This window comes from Urocitellus parryii, chromosome 14 (assembly GCF_045843805.1).
Source record: "Urocitellus parryii isolate mUroPar1 chromosome 14, mUroPar1.hap1, whole genome shotgun sequence".
NCBI lineage: Eukaryota > Metazoa > Chordata > Mammalia > Rodentia > Sciuridae > Urocitellus > Urocitellus parryii.
This window is the reverse complement of record NC_135544.1, coordinates 14977036-15000226: the sequence shown is the minus strand read 5'-3', so window position 1 is coordinate 15000226 and position 23191 is coordinate 14977036. Positions and strand designations below refer to the sequence as shown.

Below are 23191 nucleotides of genomic sequence, written 5' to 3'. Positions count from 1 at the left end.
AAAAAAAAAAAGCAGGCATGTATATGTAATGCATGATTAACAGTCTATTTGATACAGTCAAGTAGCAATCCAAAAGTGTGATTAGTTTACTAGGTTAGGGGAAAATAGTTTACTAAGTTTACTAAAATTAGTTTACTAAGTTAGGGGAAAATAGGGCAATCTTCAGGAAGCAAGGAGCTCACCTTGCCATCTGAAATACACTGAATGGCAGGCTTGTCGGGGATCAACGCCAGACCTGCCTCTTGCAGTAGCTCCTGGTCCTTTTCTGGAATTCCTGTATCTTGCTGGATTCTAGTCTTTAAGTCCTGTAGACTCTCATTCTCTGTCACAGGATAGGTGTGAATGGTGCCCGTGACCATGTTCAAGATATGAACCAGCTACAACACAACTCAGATGTTATATATTAAAAAACAAAACAAAAACAACAGTCTTTATGCAGATCCCCATCTATTTGTAGAGATCTTCCACTTCCCAACATTTCCCAGTCCCACAAAGTAAAGGCCTAACTTAAGGAAGGGAGGCTGGGTGCTAGGTTTCCATATTCCAGTCTTTAGTATTCCTGTTTGTATGCCATAAGGACTTAGCTGTCAAGGTCAATGAGCTCAGTGTTTGCAAACAGTGAGGACTTAACTGTCAAGGTCAGTGAGCTCAGTTGTCAACCTCTTTTGTGGAAAGACTGTCAGAGAAGCCTAAATTTCCTCCTTCAGCAAACTGGCCCCTGACCTACTATGTCCTCCCGCAAATCTTTCTTGTCAGAATTGCTATGTCCCACCAGGGGACCCAGCAGTTGCCTCAGGGCTACCTTGCTGGCACATTTACCTTTAAGTTTAAGATGTCATCCAAGGCCTTGAAGCAGCCATTTGGACCATACTGGGGATCTGTGCCTCTTTGTCGGGCGTGCCACATAAGCATCAGCTGCAGCCACTTCTCCAGTCGTTCTGCCAGTACACTGAGAAAAGCACAGTGTAGAAGAGATACTGCCAGCAGTCTCAGGCTGCCTTTATGTGTAAATTTAAAAGTTTGACCCTGCATATGTCTTGTCATTATGCACATGGGTGGCAACCAATAAATGGTTATTGAAAATAAAATGGACTAATCTGAGAGAGAAAACCCTAAGTGCTTCCAACCAATTTAATCATTCATGTGTCATCCCTTCTCTCTTGACCTGTGAACACAGTTCCCCTAAATCAGGGATTTCCAATTCATGGACCAGTACACATTTCCGACTGGCTACCTGTGAATGACCTGTGAATAATGATCTGTGAAGTTTTTAAAATGTACTTTAGGGGGCTGGGGTTGTGGCTCAGTAGTAGAGCGCTTGCCTAGCATGTGTGAGGCACTGAGCTTGATCTTCAGCACCACATTAAAATAAATAATAAATAAATAAATAAATGATATTGTGTCCATCTATACCTAAAAAAAAACTTTTTAAAAGAATGCATTTTAGGCCTGGGTATGGCTTAGTGGCACAGTGCTTGCCTACCATGTATGAGGCTCTGGGTTCCATCTGTAGCACTGGACAGCCAGGGAGGGAGTGGTTTGTAAGTAATCACTAGCCCACCCCGCAACCTAGCCCCCATACTGTTGGATTTAGCATCTGGTAGGTGTCCATGACAAAATTCAAACTCCTTCTCCTGGACCCCCAGCACCTGCTTCCTAGATGCACTCAAGCCCTCCCCTGAGACCCACACAGCTACTCATGGCCTCCCCAAAGTGCCTTTGCTCACCCCAGTCTCCCCTCTGAACTTCTTTCCTCCAACCTTTTCATCTGTTCATAGCGTATACATCCTCCCAGCACATCCAAAATCACCCCACATAACTCTACTGCACACCATACCTCTAAATGCTCATGGTCATCATTCCCCATGCCTTGTAACTTTCCTTTGTATTATGAAACAATTCTGATAACTTAATTAACTGCTGTATTCTGACTGGATTAGACTGGAATGCCATTCAAACTATAAGGATTTGTTGACTCTTAACACAGCATTAGGACAGATGAGGAGTGCAAAGAGAAATAAGGTACAATCTGCGCCCCTTAAAAGACTTACTATGGAAGTAATTATATTGAGTTCTTCGTGAGCTTTATCTTATATATAATTACAAGAAATGAACAAGAAAGAAAGAGAAAAGATGATTTCGAGGGAGGTAATGGATGGGACTTCACCCTGTTTAAGATTGAGATAGATTATGTCAAGTTCTTAGTCACAGGGTAGTCTGTTTCAAAGTTATCAGATGTTATCTTGAACTTGAATTTCTGAAAAAAGGAAGATATGTAAATTACCATGGTACCTTACCTATTAAGATTATTGGGGTAGGGTAATGAGCTTGAAAACTTCACTGCTCCATTCAAGTCTTCACTAACAACAATATCCATCTCACTCTTCTGCCGGACTTTTGAGTGCCTGCAAGTATGCCATTATCATTTCCCTCAAGTTACTCAGTGGCCTCAAGAGCCATTTAACATTTATAACATCACTTTACAACTATACAGATGACTTGTTACTCCAGATGGATATTTAATCTTTTGGAAAAATGGTTGGTATCCTGGTAGGTTGGTTTCTTCATTTAAGAATGGTTAGTAGTAGGGTAGGGGAGGTGTAGCTCAGTGGTAGAGCATGTACTCAGCATGCATGTGCAAGACCCTATTTCAATATGCAGCACCACATTACAAGAATGGTCAGTACTACCTGAGCGAGTTTTTAAAGGATAGTCCCTAGTGGTCATTCACCATCTTGTGCCCTGAGTTCTACAGACAGCAGAACTCTCATTCTTGGCTCTTGCTTTTCATTTTCTCTACTTTCCATTCCACCCAATGTAAGTTCTCATGTTTGATACAGGATAAAATTAGGACTTCCAAATCAAGATTACCAAATGCAGGTCACATTTACATGAGATGTGCAATACATGCACATACATATATACTTCCCTTTAAATGTGTATTGCTAAATATTTTTTTTCTATGGAGAAATGAACTTTTACATTTCCCAATCTATGGAACCTCTTGGGATATCTGAAGTAGTATTTGAAGGAAAGAAATTTAAAACCAACTGGCTTCAATCCTTCATGGTAACAAGAATACCTTATATTTCAACTTTATAGATAACTATGTAGTTTGTCATTGTTTCCTTAGTTGCTCATGTGGTGATATCATTTTTAGTCCAACACTTAGTGATAAGGAGATGAAGATGAAGTGATCTATCTGAGGTCACACAACTAGAATGGCAGAATTAGGGTCTGAAAATTACTGGTGTAATTTATACTCTGCCTAAATATACAAATACATCTTTTCCTGAAACTCCTGAGAAATTCAAATTAAAAATGCTATTGTCCTGAACAATTCAGTGAACTGGCCTATCAGGAGCATGCATGAGATCCAGAATAGTTGGTGTCTGGCAGAGTCTTGGAGTTTCCACATCTGGCAGAAACTATGATAGGTAGAAATCAGAGGCCCTCTCTCTTTCTAATTGAAGTAGGATGGTCCTCCTACAGAAAACTGTCTATCAATAGAAAATTACAAAAGAACACACTAAATGGAAAATTATGTTTTAGGCAGATCCTAAAATATATTTCAAAATTGCTCCTGTTCTGAAATTACTATGGCCACCTGGCCTTCCAGTACTGATAAGGGTAGTTCTAGAATCTAGAAGATTCTGTAGACAATAGATTTAACTGTGAAGGTGCTGAGCCGTTAGAGATATATTTTCAAAAACATTTGTTCCTGGACTGGGGATGTGGTTCAAGTGGTAGCGTGCTCGCCTAACATGCGTGAGGCACTGGGTTCGATTCTCAGCACCACATAAATGTAAAATAAAGATATTGTGTCCACCTAAAAAACTAAAAAATAAATATAAAAAATATTGTTCCTGCTGTTCTAATGGACTCTAACTCATCTTGTTATAAATAATGGAAAAGTTCAACATCTAAATTGAAGAAATGCAATAATCCCTTGATTGATTAAAACCACTATAGATACACAAATAATTTCAAACTTTTTTCATGATGGTTACAGTTAAAATGTGACTACAGTTATGAAATTCTCTAATATTCCAGAATCTATGCAGCTAAAAAAAAAGTTTTCTCCATAAGTCACCACAGGAGGGCATATTTTGCCACTTTGCCAGACTCCTCCAGTGAAGGGACTTCACCTCCGTCCTTACATTACCAGTGTCTGGAATACAAATACAGAATTGACTTGGGTTGCCATCACAAAAAACCTCTCTTCTAGAACTCATTTCAGAGGTTACACTTTATTCTCATCAATAAATATTCTCATGATGTAAACACTTGTCCTTTGAAAAGTTAATGTCTTTACTATTTCCAAAAAGATATTTAGAAAGATGACAACAGCCAATGGCAATGGTGTGGAGAAAGAGGCAGCTTTGTGTATTCCTGACGGAAGTAAGTATTTAAATAACCTTTTTGGCAAGCAGTGTAATATACATCAAAGCCTTTAAAACGTGCATACTCTTTGATCTGTTAATTCCATTCCTACGAATTTATCCTAAAGAAATAACTATGAATGTGCAAGGATTTACCTACAAGGATGTTATTCTTGGTTTTATTTTAAGAAGTAAAAATTATAAACCACCCAAGCTTCCAACAACAGAGCACAAGTTAAATAAACTACAATGCAGCCAGACACTCAATGGAACACCAAACGGACATCCAAACAACATGGAAAAATATAAAGTAGGTTCAATATTAGTTTGAAAAGCAAGGTATATCAGAGTATGTATAATAACCTATTTTTTAAAATTATAAAATACATGCACACACTGAAGATACACAAATGTTCATAGCAGTTATTCCCAGACTATCTGATTATACTTGTTTATTTTTAAAAATTGTATCTGTATCTTTCAAAATTACAAAAATAAAACAAAATTTATCTGAAGTATTCAAACTGGGCAGACTATTTAGGCTCAAGACAAGGATTTTTTTAAGATGTAGATAAATTGGCTTTGAAGGAAACTTTGTTACAGAGTAAAATGCTTTAAAAGCACACAGAGGAAAGTGTTCAAATTATGCCACCAGTGGTGCAGAAAAAGGGGGCAAATGCAAAATTGAACAAATAAATATCAGTCACTTTGGTTGAGAGGTTCTAAAAACATCTTCAGAAGTAAACAAAACCAAGTGGTATCAGGTGCCTGTGGGGAGGGGACCAGGTGGTTGGAGACTGGTATGAGATGACTTTTGAGTACATACTCTTTCATACTTTTGAAGTTTGAACCATGCTAACTTATTACTGCTTAAAACAAACAAACAAAAAAACTTGAAATAAAAACTTTTTGAGAAACAACAGCATCATTTGAATTAGTGTGTGGCTTCCCAAGAAGTAATTTTCAGTGAAAGCTACTTGACTGGGGGAATGTTAATTTTTAAATCATGTATTTTAGTAATGATTAACCTTTTTTTCTTTTCCCTCCAGCACTTGAAGTTATTTTAACTGATAAGTAAAAAATAATTTATTAGATTCACAGTTAAGGCCACTTTCTTATACTTTTTTAAAAAAAATATTTATTTTTTAGTTGTAGTTTGACTCAACATCTTTATTTTTATGTGGTGTTGAGGATCGAACCCAGGGCCTTGCACGTGCTAGGTGAGCACTCTACCCCTGAGCCACAACCTCAGCCTGACTTTCTTATACTTTTAAAACAAAAGTTTATATTCAGGCCAAGCATGGTGGTACACACCTTTAGTCTCATTTACTTGGGAGGCTTACACAGGGGAGCACTTGAGCCCAGGAGCTCAGGGTCAGTCTGGCAACATAGTGAGATTTGATCTCTTTAAAAGAAAAAAAATAAAAATGTATATTAAGGTGCACTAAAATTTGTCAACACTAAATTTTCATGTAAATATTTCCTCACATGTAATGTGCAGGTATCCTTTATTTTTTACTAATATATAGCACTTTAAGTACACACATTCACTTAACAGTGGACAAAGAGGCTGACTTGTTACTGCTGAACACAGAACAAGTAGCACTCACATAGTATTAAATTTAAAGAGGTGTCTTAACAACCACCCATTTTTCTAGATTTGTGGAGTTTGAAATGCCCATATGCTATTTGCTAATGGGCTTTCCTCTCAGAAGATCACGCACAGACCTCTCAGGCTCAGCTCTGGGGCAACCAGTGAATTGGGGACAAAGTGAAAGAGATGAACAGAGCCAGGGGTAACTCCATCTACTAGGCAGCCTTCCCTGCCCAGGCTCTCACTCACCACTGTACAGGCTGCCAATTAGGGAGGAAAGGCCGGAAGCCTGTGATGCACTCAAAGGCCAAGGTGCCAAAGCTCCAGTAGTCCACGGTTACCGTGTACTTCTGCTGCTCTAGCAGTTCCGGGGCCTGCAACAACACAAGATGAAGCACACCTGAGCTGCCCTCTCTTCTTAGAAGCCACAGCAAAAGGTACAAGCAACTCATCTATTCATGCCCCCCCGCAACCCCCATCTCTCCTGGCTCCATCCCAGGGGTTCTAGCACATCCACTCAAGGGTGAGGAGGTAACTACCTGAGGATGGTGGTCTAGCTGGTGGTACCTAAGGTTTTCCTGTACATCACATACTCTCATTAAATGCTGAGAGAAGAGCTAAGGAGTCAGGGCCCTGAGGGGTTATATTTGGTAGATCAGAGTAAATCAATTATGCATTTCAATGTGCTTTAATTTCTCCCCTTTAAAAATGAGGGCTGTGCAGAATTTCAAGGGATTATTGAAAAGCTAAGACAATGCAGGGCCTAGTCATGGGTGCTCTGTGGAGATTCGAAGATACAATACATAAAACAAAGGAAAACAATACCAGGTTATGTATACCAAATGAACAATGCATGCATTAAATGCTGACTGAAATCTCCTGAACCAAGTAACATGTGGCCACACAATGGGATGGGATATTTTCAATCAGGCAGGAAAAAGCCAGATGCCTGACATCTGCCAAAGGTGAGAGAGTTAGGGTGATCCAGGAAGGCAACAAAGCCCAGGTGGGGCCAGAACTGGCCTCAGAAGGTTCATTGAATGAGCAGGAGACAGAGGCATTACAGAAAGGACTTTCATGAGCAAGGGAGACAGAACTATGTACAATGTGGGTAGAAATGTGATACAGAAAGGTCAGGGAGTCCAAGCCAGGAGAAGAGATTTGGGGATGGTTGGGTCAATCACTGGTTCTGGTTATGAACAGATGTTTTAACTCACACATGTGAACAACTGGTCACAGTTGTTAGGATCCCCCTAACTGCTGCTGAGCTGATGACGACTCCTGCAGGTACTCAACAGGACAAATATAAGTACACGTTCTATGGATACAAATGCCCGAATCACAGCTCCCCACGAGTCACCACTAAGAAACCTCTATTCCACTGAGCAGGTGAGAAACGGAGAGAGTTCAGTAGTAGAATTGGTAGGACATGAAAGAAATATTAACACATGCAAAAAGAGAACAAATGGCTTCTTTCTTATTTAAAAAACAGCAAGATATTTAAGCTCCTCTAGCTTTTCAATCTTTTTTATCTAATTATTCTCTACTGCCTCACTGCTACCACCAGCTCTGAATGGGCCTGTGGAAATAGGCTTCTTACTGCTTGTCTCTCTTGTTCAGTGCAATCCATTCTCTACACCAAAATGAAAGTAAGTATTTTCAAAGCCTGCTCCTTTTCCAAGATAAAGCTCTTTAATGTCATTCCAGAGGGTTTAGGATATAGTTTAAGACCCTTAACTAGCTAGCAGGCCCTCGATCTGTCGTCCCTTTCCCTCTCCCTCCCCAGCATCAACTTCAGACTCCCTCTTCCTTCTCTAGGTCTCAGTCATGCTCTTAGGTCTTCCAATGTGCTACTCCTTTGGCCCAAATCTCCCCTTCCTCTACCTTTGCCTTTAATCTCCAGCCCTTATCTACTCATCCTCTGGGGCCCAGACTAGGCTAGGTCCTATATACCCCCATGATATCCTACAGTTTTCCTCTGTAGGGCTCAATGCAATGTAACTCTTAGTTACCTGTATATCAAGTTAACACCTACTTTCTTGCTAAATTTTAAGCTCCTGGAGAGCAGAGGAATGCTTATTTTCTTTCCCATTGCATCACCAGCTCTAAGCATAGCACCTGTCACACAGACTGCATTGGATCGATATTCTGGAATAAATGGAGTAATTCAGAACTCAGATCACATAAAATAAAGAAGGGTAAGGAAAATACTGAAGGACAGTGAGGTTACAGTTCTGTGTAAAGGCACACTGGCTCAGCCCTTCTGACATCAAAGAAGACTACATCCTTCTGGAGGGCATCTGATGGCAGAATATGCTAACTTGAGCAGATTGTGGTTGTGAGCTCATGAGACAATTTCTATATATCTAGGAAACATCCATGAATCTGGCAGGACTTAGGTTCAGGCAGGTAAGGATGGAAAGGAGCCCTACAAACATGAGAGAAACTGATAAGCAAACATGTAAATCCCATTTCTTACCAGGTATTGCAGGGTCCCCACAAAGGAAGTACAAAGACTGCCCTGATCCAGTTCCTTGGCATATCCTAGGTCAATAATTTTGTGTATTAACTGAAAAAAAATGGAGGAGAAATCTGAGGGTTATCAGAATGTGTTGTTCTTCTACAAAGATTCAGGTAATTTGTCATTACAGCAGAGATTATTACAGAATTCCCAGAGAGTATTAAATCCTAGATTCCTAAAGCCAGATACATAGAAGAATGCACTGAATATGGGAGAGAAATTATTCACTGTAAAAATGCTAGGCATATATTCTCCCTCATTCTGCCACCAATCACAAAAAGGCCAAAATTAACTGGTCATGGACCAGCCCTCAAGATTGCTAAACCTGGACTTCTTAATGTCAGAGATCAGGCAAGCTCCTTCTCAGGAAATACTTTAGTTCTCAAATTTTAGAAAAACCAGCAAGAATGAATATGCCCTGGAATGAAAGTGAATCCTGTCATAGGCATGGGGTCAGGTCTAGGATGCTGTCAGAGTTGTACCAGGAGGGATTAGTGAACTGGAGCTGAGCTGCTGTATTCCATTCATCAGCCCAGTCAACAACAGTATCAAGTCCTGTATGGTGGTTACCACCATACCTAAGCAGGGCAGCCATTCAAGAGGGTCACAAGAATTCTGGGGGACTGCAGGCTGGACAAGGCTTGAGATGGCAAATGCCATTTCCAAGCGTCTTTCTCAGACACACTGATAACCAATTTACAGTTGGTTTCCATTTTAATATTAAAATTTAAGGCTCTTAAAACAAATGGAAAACAATAAGTCTACTTCCAAGAAGTACTAGCCCCAAAGTTTGGGAGAAGAGGTAGGACAACAAATAGTATTTTCCTTATCAGAATCCTGCAACTTGGGCAATTAACAATGTGAGCCATTTAAACTTGCCTCAATCTGCCAGTAAGAACTGAATTTTGTTTCAAATAAAAAAGTATTGCCAGAGGATCAAAGTGTGACTCAAGGAAATGTGAATATAAACAAACCTACAAAACATGTTCCTTCTCTACCAGGCAGCTTCCCTGAGGCAGCCCCTGAGACTTCCTGAGTACAGGAAGGTCACTCACTCTTTGCTCTCCTTGCTGAAGAACGATGTTTTCTGGTTTTAGATCCCGATGGATGATTCTGTTTTCATGAAGGTATCTAAGCGCAGAAGCTGAGGGAGTGGAAAGGGGAGTGAATTTTTATTAAGTTTAAGAAATGCTTTTCATTTCAGAATCTCCTATCCTATATAATGTGCCCCTGAAATGCACTCTATAACTTTTAGTGCACAAACTCACTGTGGCAGGAAGGGGCCTAGGGCAGATGCTCCTCAGGTGGGGTGAAGAGAACCTAGCTTGATGAGCAAAACTTACGACTACCACAAAAACTTAGCTTATTCATGCAAAAATTCCAAGGGGCTGAAGAGGAGCTCAGTGGTAGAGCACTTGACTAGCATGCACAAAGCTTTGGATTCATTCCCCTGCACTTTAAGAAAAAACAATTCTTTGTGTCTCCTAATCTGTATCATTGGTCTACGTGTCTATTTTGGTGTCAACACCATGCCATTTGTGTTACTATAGCTCTGCAGGACAGTTTATGGTCTGGGATTGTGATGCCTCCTACTTCACTCTTCTTGCTAAGAATTGCTTTGGCTAATCTGGGTATCTTATTTTTCCAAATGAATTTTGTGATTGATTTTTCTATTTCTGTGAGGAATGTCGTTAGGATTTTAATTGGAATTGCATTAAATCTTTTGGTAGTATGGCCATTTTGACAATATTAATTCTGCCTTGCACCCATGAGGTCACCAATTATAGTTTAGAGCAGTGATTCTCAAACTGAATTACCTGCTAAATTCTCAGGCTCACCTCAGCATCACAAGTTCTCTAGTTGATACTGACACTGAAATAATCTAAGGGGAACTTCTCTGGTCTTGAGGTATGAAAATCTAAATTCTGCAGGGAGGGCAAAAAGGTCATTTGGGCAAAGAATACTATGGTCATTAAGACCTAGAGTCTAATGAGGCTGAAGCTGGCTTTAAGAAGATACTGGGAAGCCTGAGAGGAACAGAAAAGGAATGCCTTCAACACATTTCGAAAGTTCGGCATGTATTTATAAACTGTGCCTAGTTCTCTGGGAGGTTCTGCAGGGGATAAAACAAAGGACACAGCTCCAAATCTAAGAATTTATGTAGAAAGCGAGCCTATAGAAAACTGCCTATGAGGTCATTTGACACACACAGCTTCTGCTGTGAAGAAGAAATGGGATATTACACAAGAAGGGCCATGGCACAGAGCAACAGAGATCCATCCGTAACTTGGAGTCCAAGAAGTGATTTTTACCTGTAAGAGAGGTTTAATCAACTTTAACAGAAGTCCTAGCTAACTAGAGACTAACTAGGGAAGAGAAAAATGGAATGAGTATCGGAAAGAGATAAAATTATCCCTATTTGAGATTATATGATAAATATGCATAGAAAACTCAAAAGACTAAAAAATGGAAAGAATTTAGTAATAATCTAGTTGGCTGGAAACAAAACAAGTGTATACAAATCAATGGCTGTCCTCCCTGTTAGCTTATCTATAGATGTTGAAAAGGAGAAAAAAAAAATCTCTCACATTAGCAACAAAAACAAAAACATCATGGAGTGCAATTAGCAAAAAAGTAGTCTTATGTGAGGAAAACTACATGGTATAAAGATAAAAGCATAAATAACATTAAAAAGTTTTGAAAGTTTACGACAAAGATATTATAAACAAAGTCCAAATACTAGAAATAAAGTGAAAGTCAACAATCAGGGAATGGCTGATTATGGTAGATCCACAGTACAACTGGCAACTCTTTTAAAGTAATTTAAGTTTATAGTTTCTGACTCAGAGGGATGTCAATGATGTACTGCCAAGTGAATGGTATGACCTGTTTTGTTTTTTTTTTATGAGAGTAAAAAGCAAAAGCAACAGCAACATTAAGAGAAGTTTAAAAACAAGCCCTCTTTATGCCACCACACACATGCTTAAACACTCCCATGCCCATATAAGCACACACACAAAAACACACATAAACTCTCTTTGGTCAGTCTGAGAAAGCAGCGGTGGAGAAGTAGGCAGCCTTGCAGGATAGGTGGCTGGTCCTGTCTATTTGCATCAGGAGGGAGCACTGTGCAGAGAGGAAAAAGCCTCCACAAAAACCAAGTGATCAGCATGCTCTGTGAGGACTTTCACCTGAACATTGCCTAAAAATGCACTTGAAAGGCAAAATGAGAGAGCTCAACAATGGAACTACATTTTATTAGGTGGGTTTTAGCTCAGGACATTAAGCCATACTGCAAAGTTGCTAATTATATATCCTTTTAAATCCAGTCTTTGAACATAGTTTTAACATTTCATACTTATTCCTGATTTTCTTTTCTTTCATAAGGGACATAGTAACCTGATTGGATTAGGTACAATTACCATCCAAATGAAGTCAAAGTTGTGCTGCTTTCCATGTGCCTGAAGAATTCCACTCTATCTTGGTCTCAACTTTGTTTTCTTATTTTGGCAGTACCAGGGGAAGAAGTCAGGGCCTCATGCATGCCAAGCAAGCACTCTACCATTGAGCTACATACTCAGCTCAAATGCATTAATTTCTAAAAGTCAAAACTTCTTATCAACACTTTCATTTTTATTTTGCTATTTTTATTAAAGAAGCAAAGTGAAGTATAATAAAACTCTAATAACCACACCCACAAAACCTTACAGTCAGAGATGGCACTACTATTAAACTTGAACTATCTGCCAGCAGGCACCAAGATCACACAATAACTTAAAATTTTACTGATGGATTCAATAAAATTTTGGTATGTGACAAGCTATTGAAGAATATCAGGATATAATGTATGTAAAAGTATGGGTTGGTTTATTCCAAAGCAGACCATGTGAAACTTGAGACTCATGTAATTTGAGGAAGTACATATGCCAGACTAAGACAAAGGCCCTGAAGCCAGAAGTGTAACATTTTTACATGGGGTGGGAGCAGGTGAAGTATTTCAAAAAGTCCCGGATGAGGAGAAAGAGTTCAGATGAGACAACATGTTATTCTCTACACTTCACTCATTAAGTGAAGAGAGATGGCAACTGGGTCCACTGATGACTATTAATAACTGTTTATTTTGATGCTTAAGCAACTTTACATAACAAACTTTAGTTCTCATTTCAGGGTGGTCATTTATTCTCAAATATTTCTGTTCACTTAACAAAGTCTAGAATTAAAGAATCTAACAGGTATAGTTATAGGTAGTTTCTTTACACATTTACACATTGTCTAACTGAAAACAGTAAAAATTCTGACAAGCAAGACCTCTTAAATGGTTTCTCTTGCAGAACAGGTCTTCAAAGAGTTTAGTTTAGTCAGACAGAGTCACATTTCACAAAACAGCCTCTGAAGAGCAGTGTCAGGAAATAAATCAAAATCGTCTAAAGCCAAGAGAACCTTAGTTTAAATTGGATGAAAAATTGCAATATTGAGATTTAAGAAAAACAGTGTTGCATCTGGAGTTTATTAAAAAACAACAACAACAACAACAACTCTAAACTCCTGGCAATAGTGATAGTACACATTTATAAAAATTGAGAACTACATCACTCCAATGCATAAAAGCCAAGAGTTAATTTTTCATGTTCTAATAGCAGAAACAAGTTATGAGAAGTGCTTGCTCTGTGTGAACTTTGATGTTATAACTCAGGGGCTGGGGATGTAGCTCTGTGGTACAGCACTTGCCTAGCATGTGTGAGGCTCTGGATCCATTCCCCAGCAAAACACACACATACACACACACACACACACACACACACACACACACACACACACTTGTTGACTAGACTACACTGTGGCATGTCCTAGAAAGGACACTGCAGAAAGAAGAGTCCCAGTTGAAGAATCTTCTGCAAATAACAGTAGCTATTATCCTCATCAGGAATGGCATTCAGAGACTTACCCCAGTGCTCCCTTAGCTTATGAGGCAGACACAGACATATAACTGAAGAATGTGACTATCCTGTGATTCTTACTGATAAAACACAATTCTAAATCACAGCCTCTGTATTTTTTCTGGACAACAACCCAAGTTAAGGAATAGCTGGACTCACTAGACTTCAATGTAGAAAGGAGCTTTAGAAGGGTTGTGTCTATGAATCCCTACTTACCACACCACAAGTTTCAAGAGATAACTAAGCTCACTTCAGAACACCTATTTAAAGTACATTCCACTGGGAAGAAATGGAAAGACAAATGGATCAAAATCTTGACACAGAGATTAAAAGAAAAAAGTAAAGGTAGTCACCAAAATACAAGTTGCCACTGACTAAGAATGGCAATAGGATGCCCATGCCCTCAATCAAAATTTATTTTGTCCCTAATATGTGCCAGCCAATTTGTGTCCCTGGATTTTGCCAACCAAACAGAGTGGAAGGCCAACTGTGGAGAAAGATTTAGTCTGGCTTGGTTTCCCAGCTAAAACAGGCTCTATGACTAATCAGCAAGGTAGCAAGGCAGCAACACCAAGCGCTGAGGAAAGTGTAAAATCATTTCCTCAGTCCTTCAACAAGTACTTGTAGTCTCTTGTTAGGAACAAGGGAAGAGGAATCTTGTGAAAGAATCACTGTGTGTGCGATATCAGGTCTAAACCTCTGCCCACAAAGACAGAAAGGCTGAGGGCCCTTGGGGAGGTATACAAACGGAAGCCTAATAAGGGGCAGCATGCACAAAAGTCAGCAGGAGGATAAAAAGTGGATTTTGAGAGTCAAGTATATGGTAGGCTGGCTCTAGAGGGTGGGGAAAATGCTAGATTAAGAAGATTAGCCATTAGCTAATAGTATAATGAAATGTCTTTTCAGAGGCATGATAGATTAGCAAAATGTGGATAAGGAAGCCAGCAAGAGGTCATGACAGTGATTTACTGGGACACTGAATTAGTGCAGGCAGTAGTAACAGGGAAAATGGACTATACAACACAGACAGGTTAAATGGACTGAAGAATTTTTAAATGGGAGGGTATGGAGCAAGAGTAGGGAAAGATTCTAAGAAGAGGCAAGATTAAAAATTGACACTCATGTTGGGAAACTGACAGAAAGATGGGTCTAGTAACACAACAAAGTGGAAGCTGGGAAAGGCTCTGGTTTAAGGAAGAAGTCTAGGACTTCAATTTGGAATCAACTCTAAGAGAAATTCCTGTAGATATGGATATGGACTGAGGATAGAAATCAGATTTTAGAAAAGAAATGGTTAATAAAGATGACACAAGAACAGCCTGGCAAACAGAATACTAGAAAGCAATGGGCCACTGGTCCATGTGGGGAAGGATGAATGGGATGAAGCAGGAATAAGGAGAAAGTAGGAAGACAAAGCTCCTGGCAAAAGATCATGCAGATGAGTCTGTGGCAAGCTGTCCAGCTGGGACAGCTGAGGGCAACTCAAGGACAGTCTGGGAAAATCATTCTGCATATCAGCTACCTAAGCAGTGAAATGAAATAGCTGGGGTGTAATGGACCTCAAAGGTCACTTAGAGACTCAAACCCCTCATTTAAAATTGAGGACCCTCAGACCCAGAAAGTCTCCAGCCTTGCCCAAGGTCAAAGAGCTGGTAAAGCAGAGAAACCCGGGACTGAGAGCCAGCTGTCTTCTCTTTTGTAATTATATTATATTTATTTATTAATCTGGTTATTTTTGCTTTTCGACACACTTTCTATAGAGATGATCTGGGATCAAGTAATCATCTTTTGTTATAATCAATAGTAGAGTCAGACTGATGCATTCAATAGAAAAAGCAAGAAAATTCACAGGTAGGAAAACACTAAACAGAGCACCCAGTTTTCTGATTCCTAATGGAGTTCTCTTCCCTCAAGCCATGTGTTCTCCCTGGAACCCTCTCTGCTCTTTACTGCTGAAATACGGATGCCATCTAGAAGCAGCTGCCAACAGAAGTGGAGATGGTGATGCAGGGAATGAAGCACAAATAATGTGGGGTGGGATTCCTGAAGACTCGGAGAACAAGATGGTTAGTGTCATAGTTTGGATCTGGAACATCCCCCAAAGATCCATATGTTAAAGGCTTGGTCTCCAGCCTTTAGCACTATCAGGAGGTGGTGGAACCTTTAAGAAGTGAGGATGAGTGACAGGTCTTCCAGTCACTGGAGGTGTGCTTTTGAAGGGGATAGTGGGACTCCAGACCCTTTTTTCTTCTTCTTTCTCTTTTGCATTCTGGTTATGAGGTGAGCAGCTTTTTCTAATCTCATGCTCCCCACCATGATGTGCCCTACTTGCCCAAAACAATGGGGCCAAATAAACATGGTCTGAATACCTGCAAAACTGAGACAAAATGAATCTTTTCATAAGTTGATTACCTCAGGTATTCATTACAGTAATAGAAAGCTGACTAATATATTCAGTCACCACAGCAAGTCAGCCACCTAGAGAATCAAGGAGACCAATCCTAACGTAAGAACCAAAAAGGCCATGACAATCACACAAAGGGGTCCAGACTGCCCAGCTGGCCTCAGCATGGGCAGGATCCCCCTAACCCCTGGTACAAGGAAATGCTTGCTGTCTGACCCTCTGTTTTGACTGCTCATCAGTTTCTTCCTCCACTGGTAGAAGGAAACACAGTCCAATGTTTTCCAAAGGATAATGAGCAAGATGTTAATTTACAGTCCACTTGCATTTGACTTCCTTGATCTATTTTAGGATCAAGTTGTGTAGAAGGCCAAATAATTTCTGGCTGCTCCACACCTGCCCCCGCATCTCTTGCCAGTGTAAGGGCAATGGTTAGCAAGCTTGCCCTAGCACTGGAAGTGGCAGGCTCCCATGTGCTTGCCTAATTTCCTCATGTGTATTCTGCAGTATTATCTTGTCAATGTAAAGTTCAGTGGAAAAATTCCACCTATGTCCATTATCTTGATGTTACTCTAGGGAGGGCAGGGGTACAGAAGAAATTAGAAGCAAATAAGCTTAACCCTGAAGAGAAGGCAATAAATCTGGACCTTGCAGACAAGGGTGTGGCTCTGACACTTATCTGAAGTCAACAGGGAAAGGAACAGCAGTGGCAACTCCAACATAGGAAACGTGGGGCCAACACTTGGAACAAACTAGAACAAAATATGCTCAGGAAATGTTTCAAAATACAAAAGAGTTATGTTAGATTAGCTGCTCCAAGTAAAGCTTTTGAACTTTGACTCAGTCATGAGATCGCTGCAAATGAAATAAATCTCATGGGTCCTGTATACAAACCAGAAATGTAAATAAAAATGAATTACAAGTTTATTAGTGTAACCACAAAATCAAGGGATGTGACTGCATCCAAAAGCTGACTGAGATAGGAATGGATCTGGAGAAGGTCAGCCATTTCCAGGAAAAAAAGTCTCATGACACAATCACCTGTCAGGTTTGCTGGATCCAAACTCAGGTCACAACCCAAATTAGGATCTGACATTTTTCAAACAGGGAACCATAAATACAAATCCAGAGTAGGAAGGAAATGAGTAAGCAACAGCTAACTGTACATTCTGCTAGGAAAAGAATGTTGTGCTATGAGCTTTGGGTATACCATCTCATTTTATCCTTATAACAATTCTAATGAAGTTAGTCACATTTCTAATTGATAACTAATAAATCAGACACTCTGAAAAATTAAGTAACACACCCCAGGTCATACTGCTAGTAAGTGGAAGAGCTGGTTTAAGGATAATATGTGGGCATCAGGTTTTTGCAAAACTAAGTTCTTTTTTTGTGTTAATTTCCTTTAGGGTTTATTTCATTCATTTGATAAATATTGATAGAGAAGATGATATATACAAAGTATACTCTTCTAGAAGCTGGTGATAAAGCAGTTACTCAGGTTTCTGCCTATAAGAAATTTAATTCAGGACTTGGAGTATAGCTCAATGGTAGAATACATGCTTAGGATGGAACTTGGGTTCCATCCCCAGCACTCCCCACAAAAAGTAGTTTAATTCTAGTGTAGAAGTTCTTCAGAGCCTAAATATTTCCAACTTGGGGTTATAAATAGAAATAAGAGAGAATCAGTGACTTAAAGAATTAAATCCCCTATTTCATATAGGAGAGCTGAGCTGTACCACATAAGCACTTTAAAGCTCACCTATCCTTATTATTCTGATTCACATATAACTTACATCTGTGTGGGCAAATTGCATAATACAAAAGTTACCACACAAGTTAATGGTAAGAGGATTCAAAATATACCCAGGTGAAAAAACATCTGCAACCAGTAGAGGTGTTATTAATATCAGTAGATAACTACTTAGGAAAGTAAAATGGCAGAAGACAGATATGGCTACTTGACCTAATAATTTAAAGACCTTCTAAATAACTACTTGCTAAACATAAATACTCTGGATGAGCAAGCCATGCTGCAAGGAGTCAATAAATCAAGTGAAATCCTTGACCTCTAGATTAGATGGTCTAGGTAAATAGTGAGGGCCCTTCCTGCAGACACACGAAGGTCCACAGACAGAGAAATCAGTGAGGCCAATGGTGACTGCCCAGTCAAGTCAGATAAGACTGATATAATGTCAGCTTGCCCTCCATGTGAACTCCACCCAAAGGGAAAAGACACCACATATAGAGGGAGAAGGATTCAGATTATTGGATCTCAGACTTCATTAATTGATTCCCCACTGTCCCTTCACCCTCTATCCAAAGAAGCAGAGTAAGGGAGATGGACTCACACTAGCAAGGCCAAGTGACTAATAGAGACTAGAGGCCAGCTCAAGAAGCCAGCTCAAGGGTTGAAGAACACAGCTTCACCAATGTGGCAAAATGCTGATGATGGGTGAATCTAAGGAAAGGGTGTGTGAGTTTCACTACATTACTCTTGTAACTTTTCTTTTTTTGACAATTTGCAAGAAAAAAAACTTAAATAAAATGTACAACTTCAAAAGGTTGAGATAAAGGGGGAATGAAAATGAAGTCATATTCAAAAATAGATTCTGATCCTTAGGATCTCAAACTATCAATATGTACTAACAACCTTGGATATTGTTGGATTTTTTTTTTTAATTTTTAAAAAAGAACCTGAGAAAGTCTCTGTGGCACTTCTGGTGCCTGTTTTCCTAGGCCAGAGCCAAGGCGTGGGAGACGGCATGTGACCTCTGCAGGCTGAGGTGACTGTTGTCTCCAAAGCCAGCCTGGACTTCTCAGAGAATGCCACAGACAACCTCATCTGAGGACACTGACAGTACCAAATGATTAAACAAGGGTAGTTTTTCCAATGCCAGCGGCTGGCAAAAAACCATCAATGTGGGAGTGGAAAAATTCATAGCCAACGGATGAAATTCATTCAAATGACAACGTATTCCATCCCTTACCATTCCAGGAAAGTAGGGAGTGGAGTTTTTTAATGGGAAAGGAAATCTGTTGCTCTATATGCATCATAATTCACTTCATGACTTAATCAGGAAGGAAGGGAAATCTATTTGAGTTCAGTGCCTGCCTGACTAGTCCTTGTTGACCTCCCCATTCCACTGGGGCCCCACCATGACCCCATCCAACCCTCTGTCAAAACCAAAGAACTGAAATGTCTCCTCTCTGTGCTCTGCAAGGACTCACAGAGGTACTACATTCTACCTGAAGGCCTCAGCCTGACTTCCAGGGAAGGGATTTACCAATGTCACTCAGCAGGGTGAGGATGGCTCCTTCTCGCAGGCCACAGCAGTTCTCGAATTGGTTCAGGTACTGCCAAGAAGTTGAGAAGCAGTGTCAGTGTGAGTGGTCACAAATTACCAATCAGCCCCACAGTAGCATACCAGTGCCAGAGCCAGGCCCTTGGCTTTGGGGACCTGCTTTTGAGGGAGGCTGAGCAACAAAGTTGGCAGAATGGTCCAAGGAGGAGCTAGAGGAGGCAACACCCCCAGAGGCTCTCATGCATACACAGCACTGGCCCTGATGGGGGTGGGGTGGGGTGTCTGAGTCATTCTAAGATGAGGAACTTTTGGTCTCACCTGTTGCTGTAGTCCTGAGGGAAGCAGGCCAGAATTTAAGCTCAGCTCAGTTGGCCAGGCTGGGAAGGCATTCACTGAAAACCACCCTCTGACCACTTCCCTGACATTGCCTTGCCACACGGTGATGACAGCAGGGAAGAGTTAATGTGCACTTACTACATGAGCTCACTAAAGCTTTACCTGCATTATCTCATTGAATCCTCACAGCTTCTGCTTAGGTAAGCACTATCAGAGTTTCCATTTCAGAGATGAGGACACTGAGACTAAAGGATTCCAATATCCATCAGTTCAGGCAGCTATCAGAGGGCAGGGCTAAAAGGCGCAGGCAAGCCACCTGGTGCTTGAGCCTGAGCACTTACCCTTTGCCCAACTGGCCACTTGACTTATCAAGGGGCTCCATGTGTGCTGGAAGTTGGTCTCAAATGAAAACAATGGAGAAAGTAACCTCCCAACTAGGGAGTATGGTCACTAATTAATATTAATATTCCTGAATATTCCAAGGACTATTTACCTATATGGCATATAGTCTTCACTCTTCTGTTTTGTTGTTGTTGTTGTTGTTGTTTGTTTGTTTGCTTTGTTTTTTGAGGCAGAATCTAGCTATATTGCCCAGGCTGGTCTGGAACTCCTGAGCTCAGTAATCCTCCTGCCTCAGCCTCTAAATTAGCTGGGACTACAGGTGTGCATCACTATGCCTGGCTGACTTAACTTGTTAAATCAATTCTGACTTTGGCATGGCTGGCCAAGTTTGTTTGTGTCCATGAATGTAGATTTTGAACTTTTTAGAGGAGGGAAAGACAGGCTCTTATTTGGAGAACAAAAGAAATAACAGATGACAAGAACTCTAAGCAACAGTGCCCTCCCCACAGTGCCACACTCCAGGTTAACAGCAAGAACTGAGGCCTCTGCCTCCCCAGAGATCATCCTGCAACCCAGGGGAGTCATATTGGAATTTTCATCATCTTCTTCCTTCATTGGCTCTTTGTTGCCTAGAAGACCAGTGAAAAATACCCTGCTCCACTTCAAGAGTCCTTGGTAATCTGGCCATAGTCACCTACTGCCCACAGCTGTCCGCTAGGAATTCTCTATTCAATTATAACAACAAGGTTTTATCTCCACACAGCTGCAGTTAGTAACTGGATGATTGTCAAAAGGTTAGAAAAACAGGGTGGAAAAATCAAAGCACTGTCACATCCCCATTTCTCACTGGCCACTCCTGGACCATGCCAGTGACTGTATTCACATCCTGCCAGACAGTTCACCATTCCCAGGGCATGCCCACCTCCCATGGCTGGAGAAAGTTCCTCACATAGATCAACCATCATGGAAACTTTCCTTTAAAAAAAAAAATAAAGCAGAAATGCCCAGAAGAATGAGAATAGCACACGATGTGAGTCTGGGAAACTGCCATGTATAGACAGAACACATGAATGTGCATCCCTTCCTCTGATCCCCACAAATCATGGACTTTCTAGAGTGAAGAGTTGAGAAGAACTATACTAAGAACAGATCCAAGCTTTTATTTTTCCTAAGTGGCACTTCTCAGTTTCACAGATGAGGAGGAGTTTGTGGTTGGGTTCACAGCAGTGTGACCCCAGCTCAGCTCTTGCACTCCTGAGGCCTGAGATGACCTGACCTCTCTGGTCTATAATATCCATCTATACCACAGAAATCCTACTTGTGCACAAACATCATAAGGCTGTTGAAAACCATAAACAGATACCATGTTAAAGCAGGTTGTGTAGTGCTGTTCTAGAGAACAGCTGGGGGTAGCACATGGAACCGTCCCTGAGATGAGGGAGAGGTGCCAACATCCACCTTCGGGTGTAGGTTCTGGGACAGAGAAGGAAGAAGGCAAAGCCCAGCAGGTGAGTCAGCAGTAGGTCTGGAACCACAACCAAGTGCCCCAATGACTAAGCCAGTACCCTTCCTGATATGCTCTGTGACTCTGTGCAGTGATGTCATATCTGTGGAGAAGAGTCCTCCTCATAAGATTGGCAGCAACACTGACCCTAAAGGACTGAAGTGGCCCTAACATGCAAGGGAAGAAAAGTTTGTGTTGGAACTCATCCAGTCTCTCCCCATGCTCCAGAACTGATGATGAGTTTTCCTTGTTACTTTAATAATCACGGTAAAGAATGTACAGAAGGCCCTTCCCTGACTTTCTCATAAGGGCTTCTGATTCAGTCTCTTGATTCACACACATACATACATATAACACCAGCCAAAGTGGGCACGGAGAGGGGATTTGAGAAGGACAAAGAGTTCAATGAAATCATCATGGCTCCTTGAGCTTCCTGAAAATGACTTTGGTCAGAGGTTCCCCCTTTCTCTCCCTTTCCTGTGTCCCAGCTCTGCCTTGATGAGCTCTGTACCTCACTACCCTCAAAGCCTCACCTTTCGGAGATCTCCTCCTTGGCAGTATTCCATGGCCAGCAGGGGCAAGTCATTGGGTGCCAAGTTCTGCATCCCCTCAGGGACATCACGGGCAGCCACCACATTGGGGTGATTCAGTCTAAGAAGGAGGAGAAAACAATGAGGGCAGAACCTGAGCTTCAGCTCAAATCCATTTCCCCTCTCCATGTATCAACCTTCCAACCAAGACCTGGAGTAACCAAGGGTCCTCAGAAACAAATAGAGAAAGACAAGGACCCAGGAACAAGCAACTTACCTCAGTCACTAGGTCAATTAGCATTCACCCAGCTCTACTTCCAGCACCCTGAACTCAAGCACCCTGTGAGCACATCATGTGTCACTTAATTTTCTTTAGAGGGCCCCATTTCTAGTCCTTACTGTATTACAAACCTGCTTCTAAAAGCAGAGAAAACAGAAGGACTTCAAGCTCATTCAAGAGGATGACATGTGCATGCATGTGAGCACACAATCAAGGTGGACACCTGCTCCTTTTCCTTTATTTGAAAGGTTGGCAGAGGGAGCACCTGTTTGCTGTCTTCCAGGCTGACAGTACTACCTCCATGCTTTCCTACCTCAGGGGACAGCATCTACCTGGCAAGTAATAGATCCTGGCTTCACAATGGAGGAATAAATATCAGCAGTAGGCTCACAACAGTAGAGAGTCTCATGCCACCTTAGAATTGGAAATACAGGGGAAAGAAATTTTTGCTAACAAAGGAAAATTCACCATGATAGCTATTTATTTATTGAGATGGGGTCTTGCTGTGTTGCCCAGGCTGGTTGTGAATTTGTAGGCTCAAGTGATTCTACCACTTCAGCCTCCCAAACAGCTAGGATTACAGGTATGCTTTCATAACCATATAAAGTTATTTAATGTAACAAATAAAACTGGCCACAAGGCCCAAAGTAGTCTTTATATGTTACTTCTCTAGAAGTCTCTAGAAGAGGAGAGTCATTTATTTGGACAGCCTGGCAGGTGTCCCAACAGAGGGAGATATGATTCTCTTTTCCAAGATGCAGCAGGCATGGCCATTGCTGCAGATTTCATTTCAGCATCCCATGGCCATGGTAACAGCTCCCACAGCTCAAAATGCCCAGACCCTCACCTTCTCATGATCTGGATTTCCAGGCACCAGCGGTCTCTGTTCCGTGGGCTGAGCTCCTGCCGGCACTGCTTGATAGCGATCTGCTCACCTGTTTCCTATAGGAAGAGCAGAGTGGGGATAGAAGAATGAACTACCAAATGTGGTTACCTCTTGGGGCTCAGAGACCACACAGTTATCCCTGAGAGTGCTCAGGGTACCCTCTCAATCTGGCT

The 23191-nt window shown here is 41.0% G+C and overlaps 1 protein-coding gene across 1 annotated transcript in view; it reads right to left on the bottom strand.

Annotated features, from left to right (window-relative positions):
• Ikbkb (inhibitor of nuclear factor kappa B kinase subunit beta) overlaps positions 1-23191 on the bottom strand; it is a 49543-nt gene that overhangs the window by 15605 nt on the left and 10747 nt on the right. The window contains exons 3-11 of the mRNA XM_026409327.2: positions 22980-23074; positions 21856-21973; positions 19123-19192; positions 9553-9641; positions 8456-8545; positions 6226-6350; positions 2298-2405; positions 820-949; positions 183-377 (exon numbers count right to left, since the gene is read on the bottom strand). Coding sequence (XP_026265112.2) covers positions 183-377; positions 820-949; positions 2298-2405; positions 6226-6350; positions 8456-8545; positions 9553-9641; positions 19123-19192; positions 21856-21973; positions 22980-23074 — 1020 coding nt within the window. The remainder of the gene's footprint in view (positions 1-182; positions 378-819; positions 950-2297; positions 2406-6225; positions 6351-8455; positions 8546-9552; positions 9642-19122; positions 19193-21855; positions 21974-22979; positions 23075-23191) is intronic.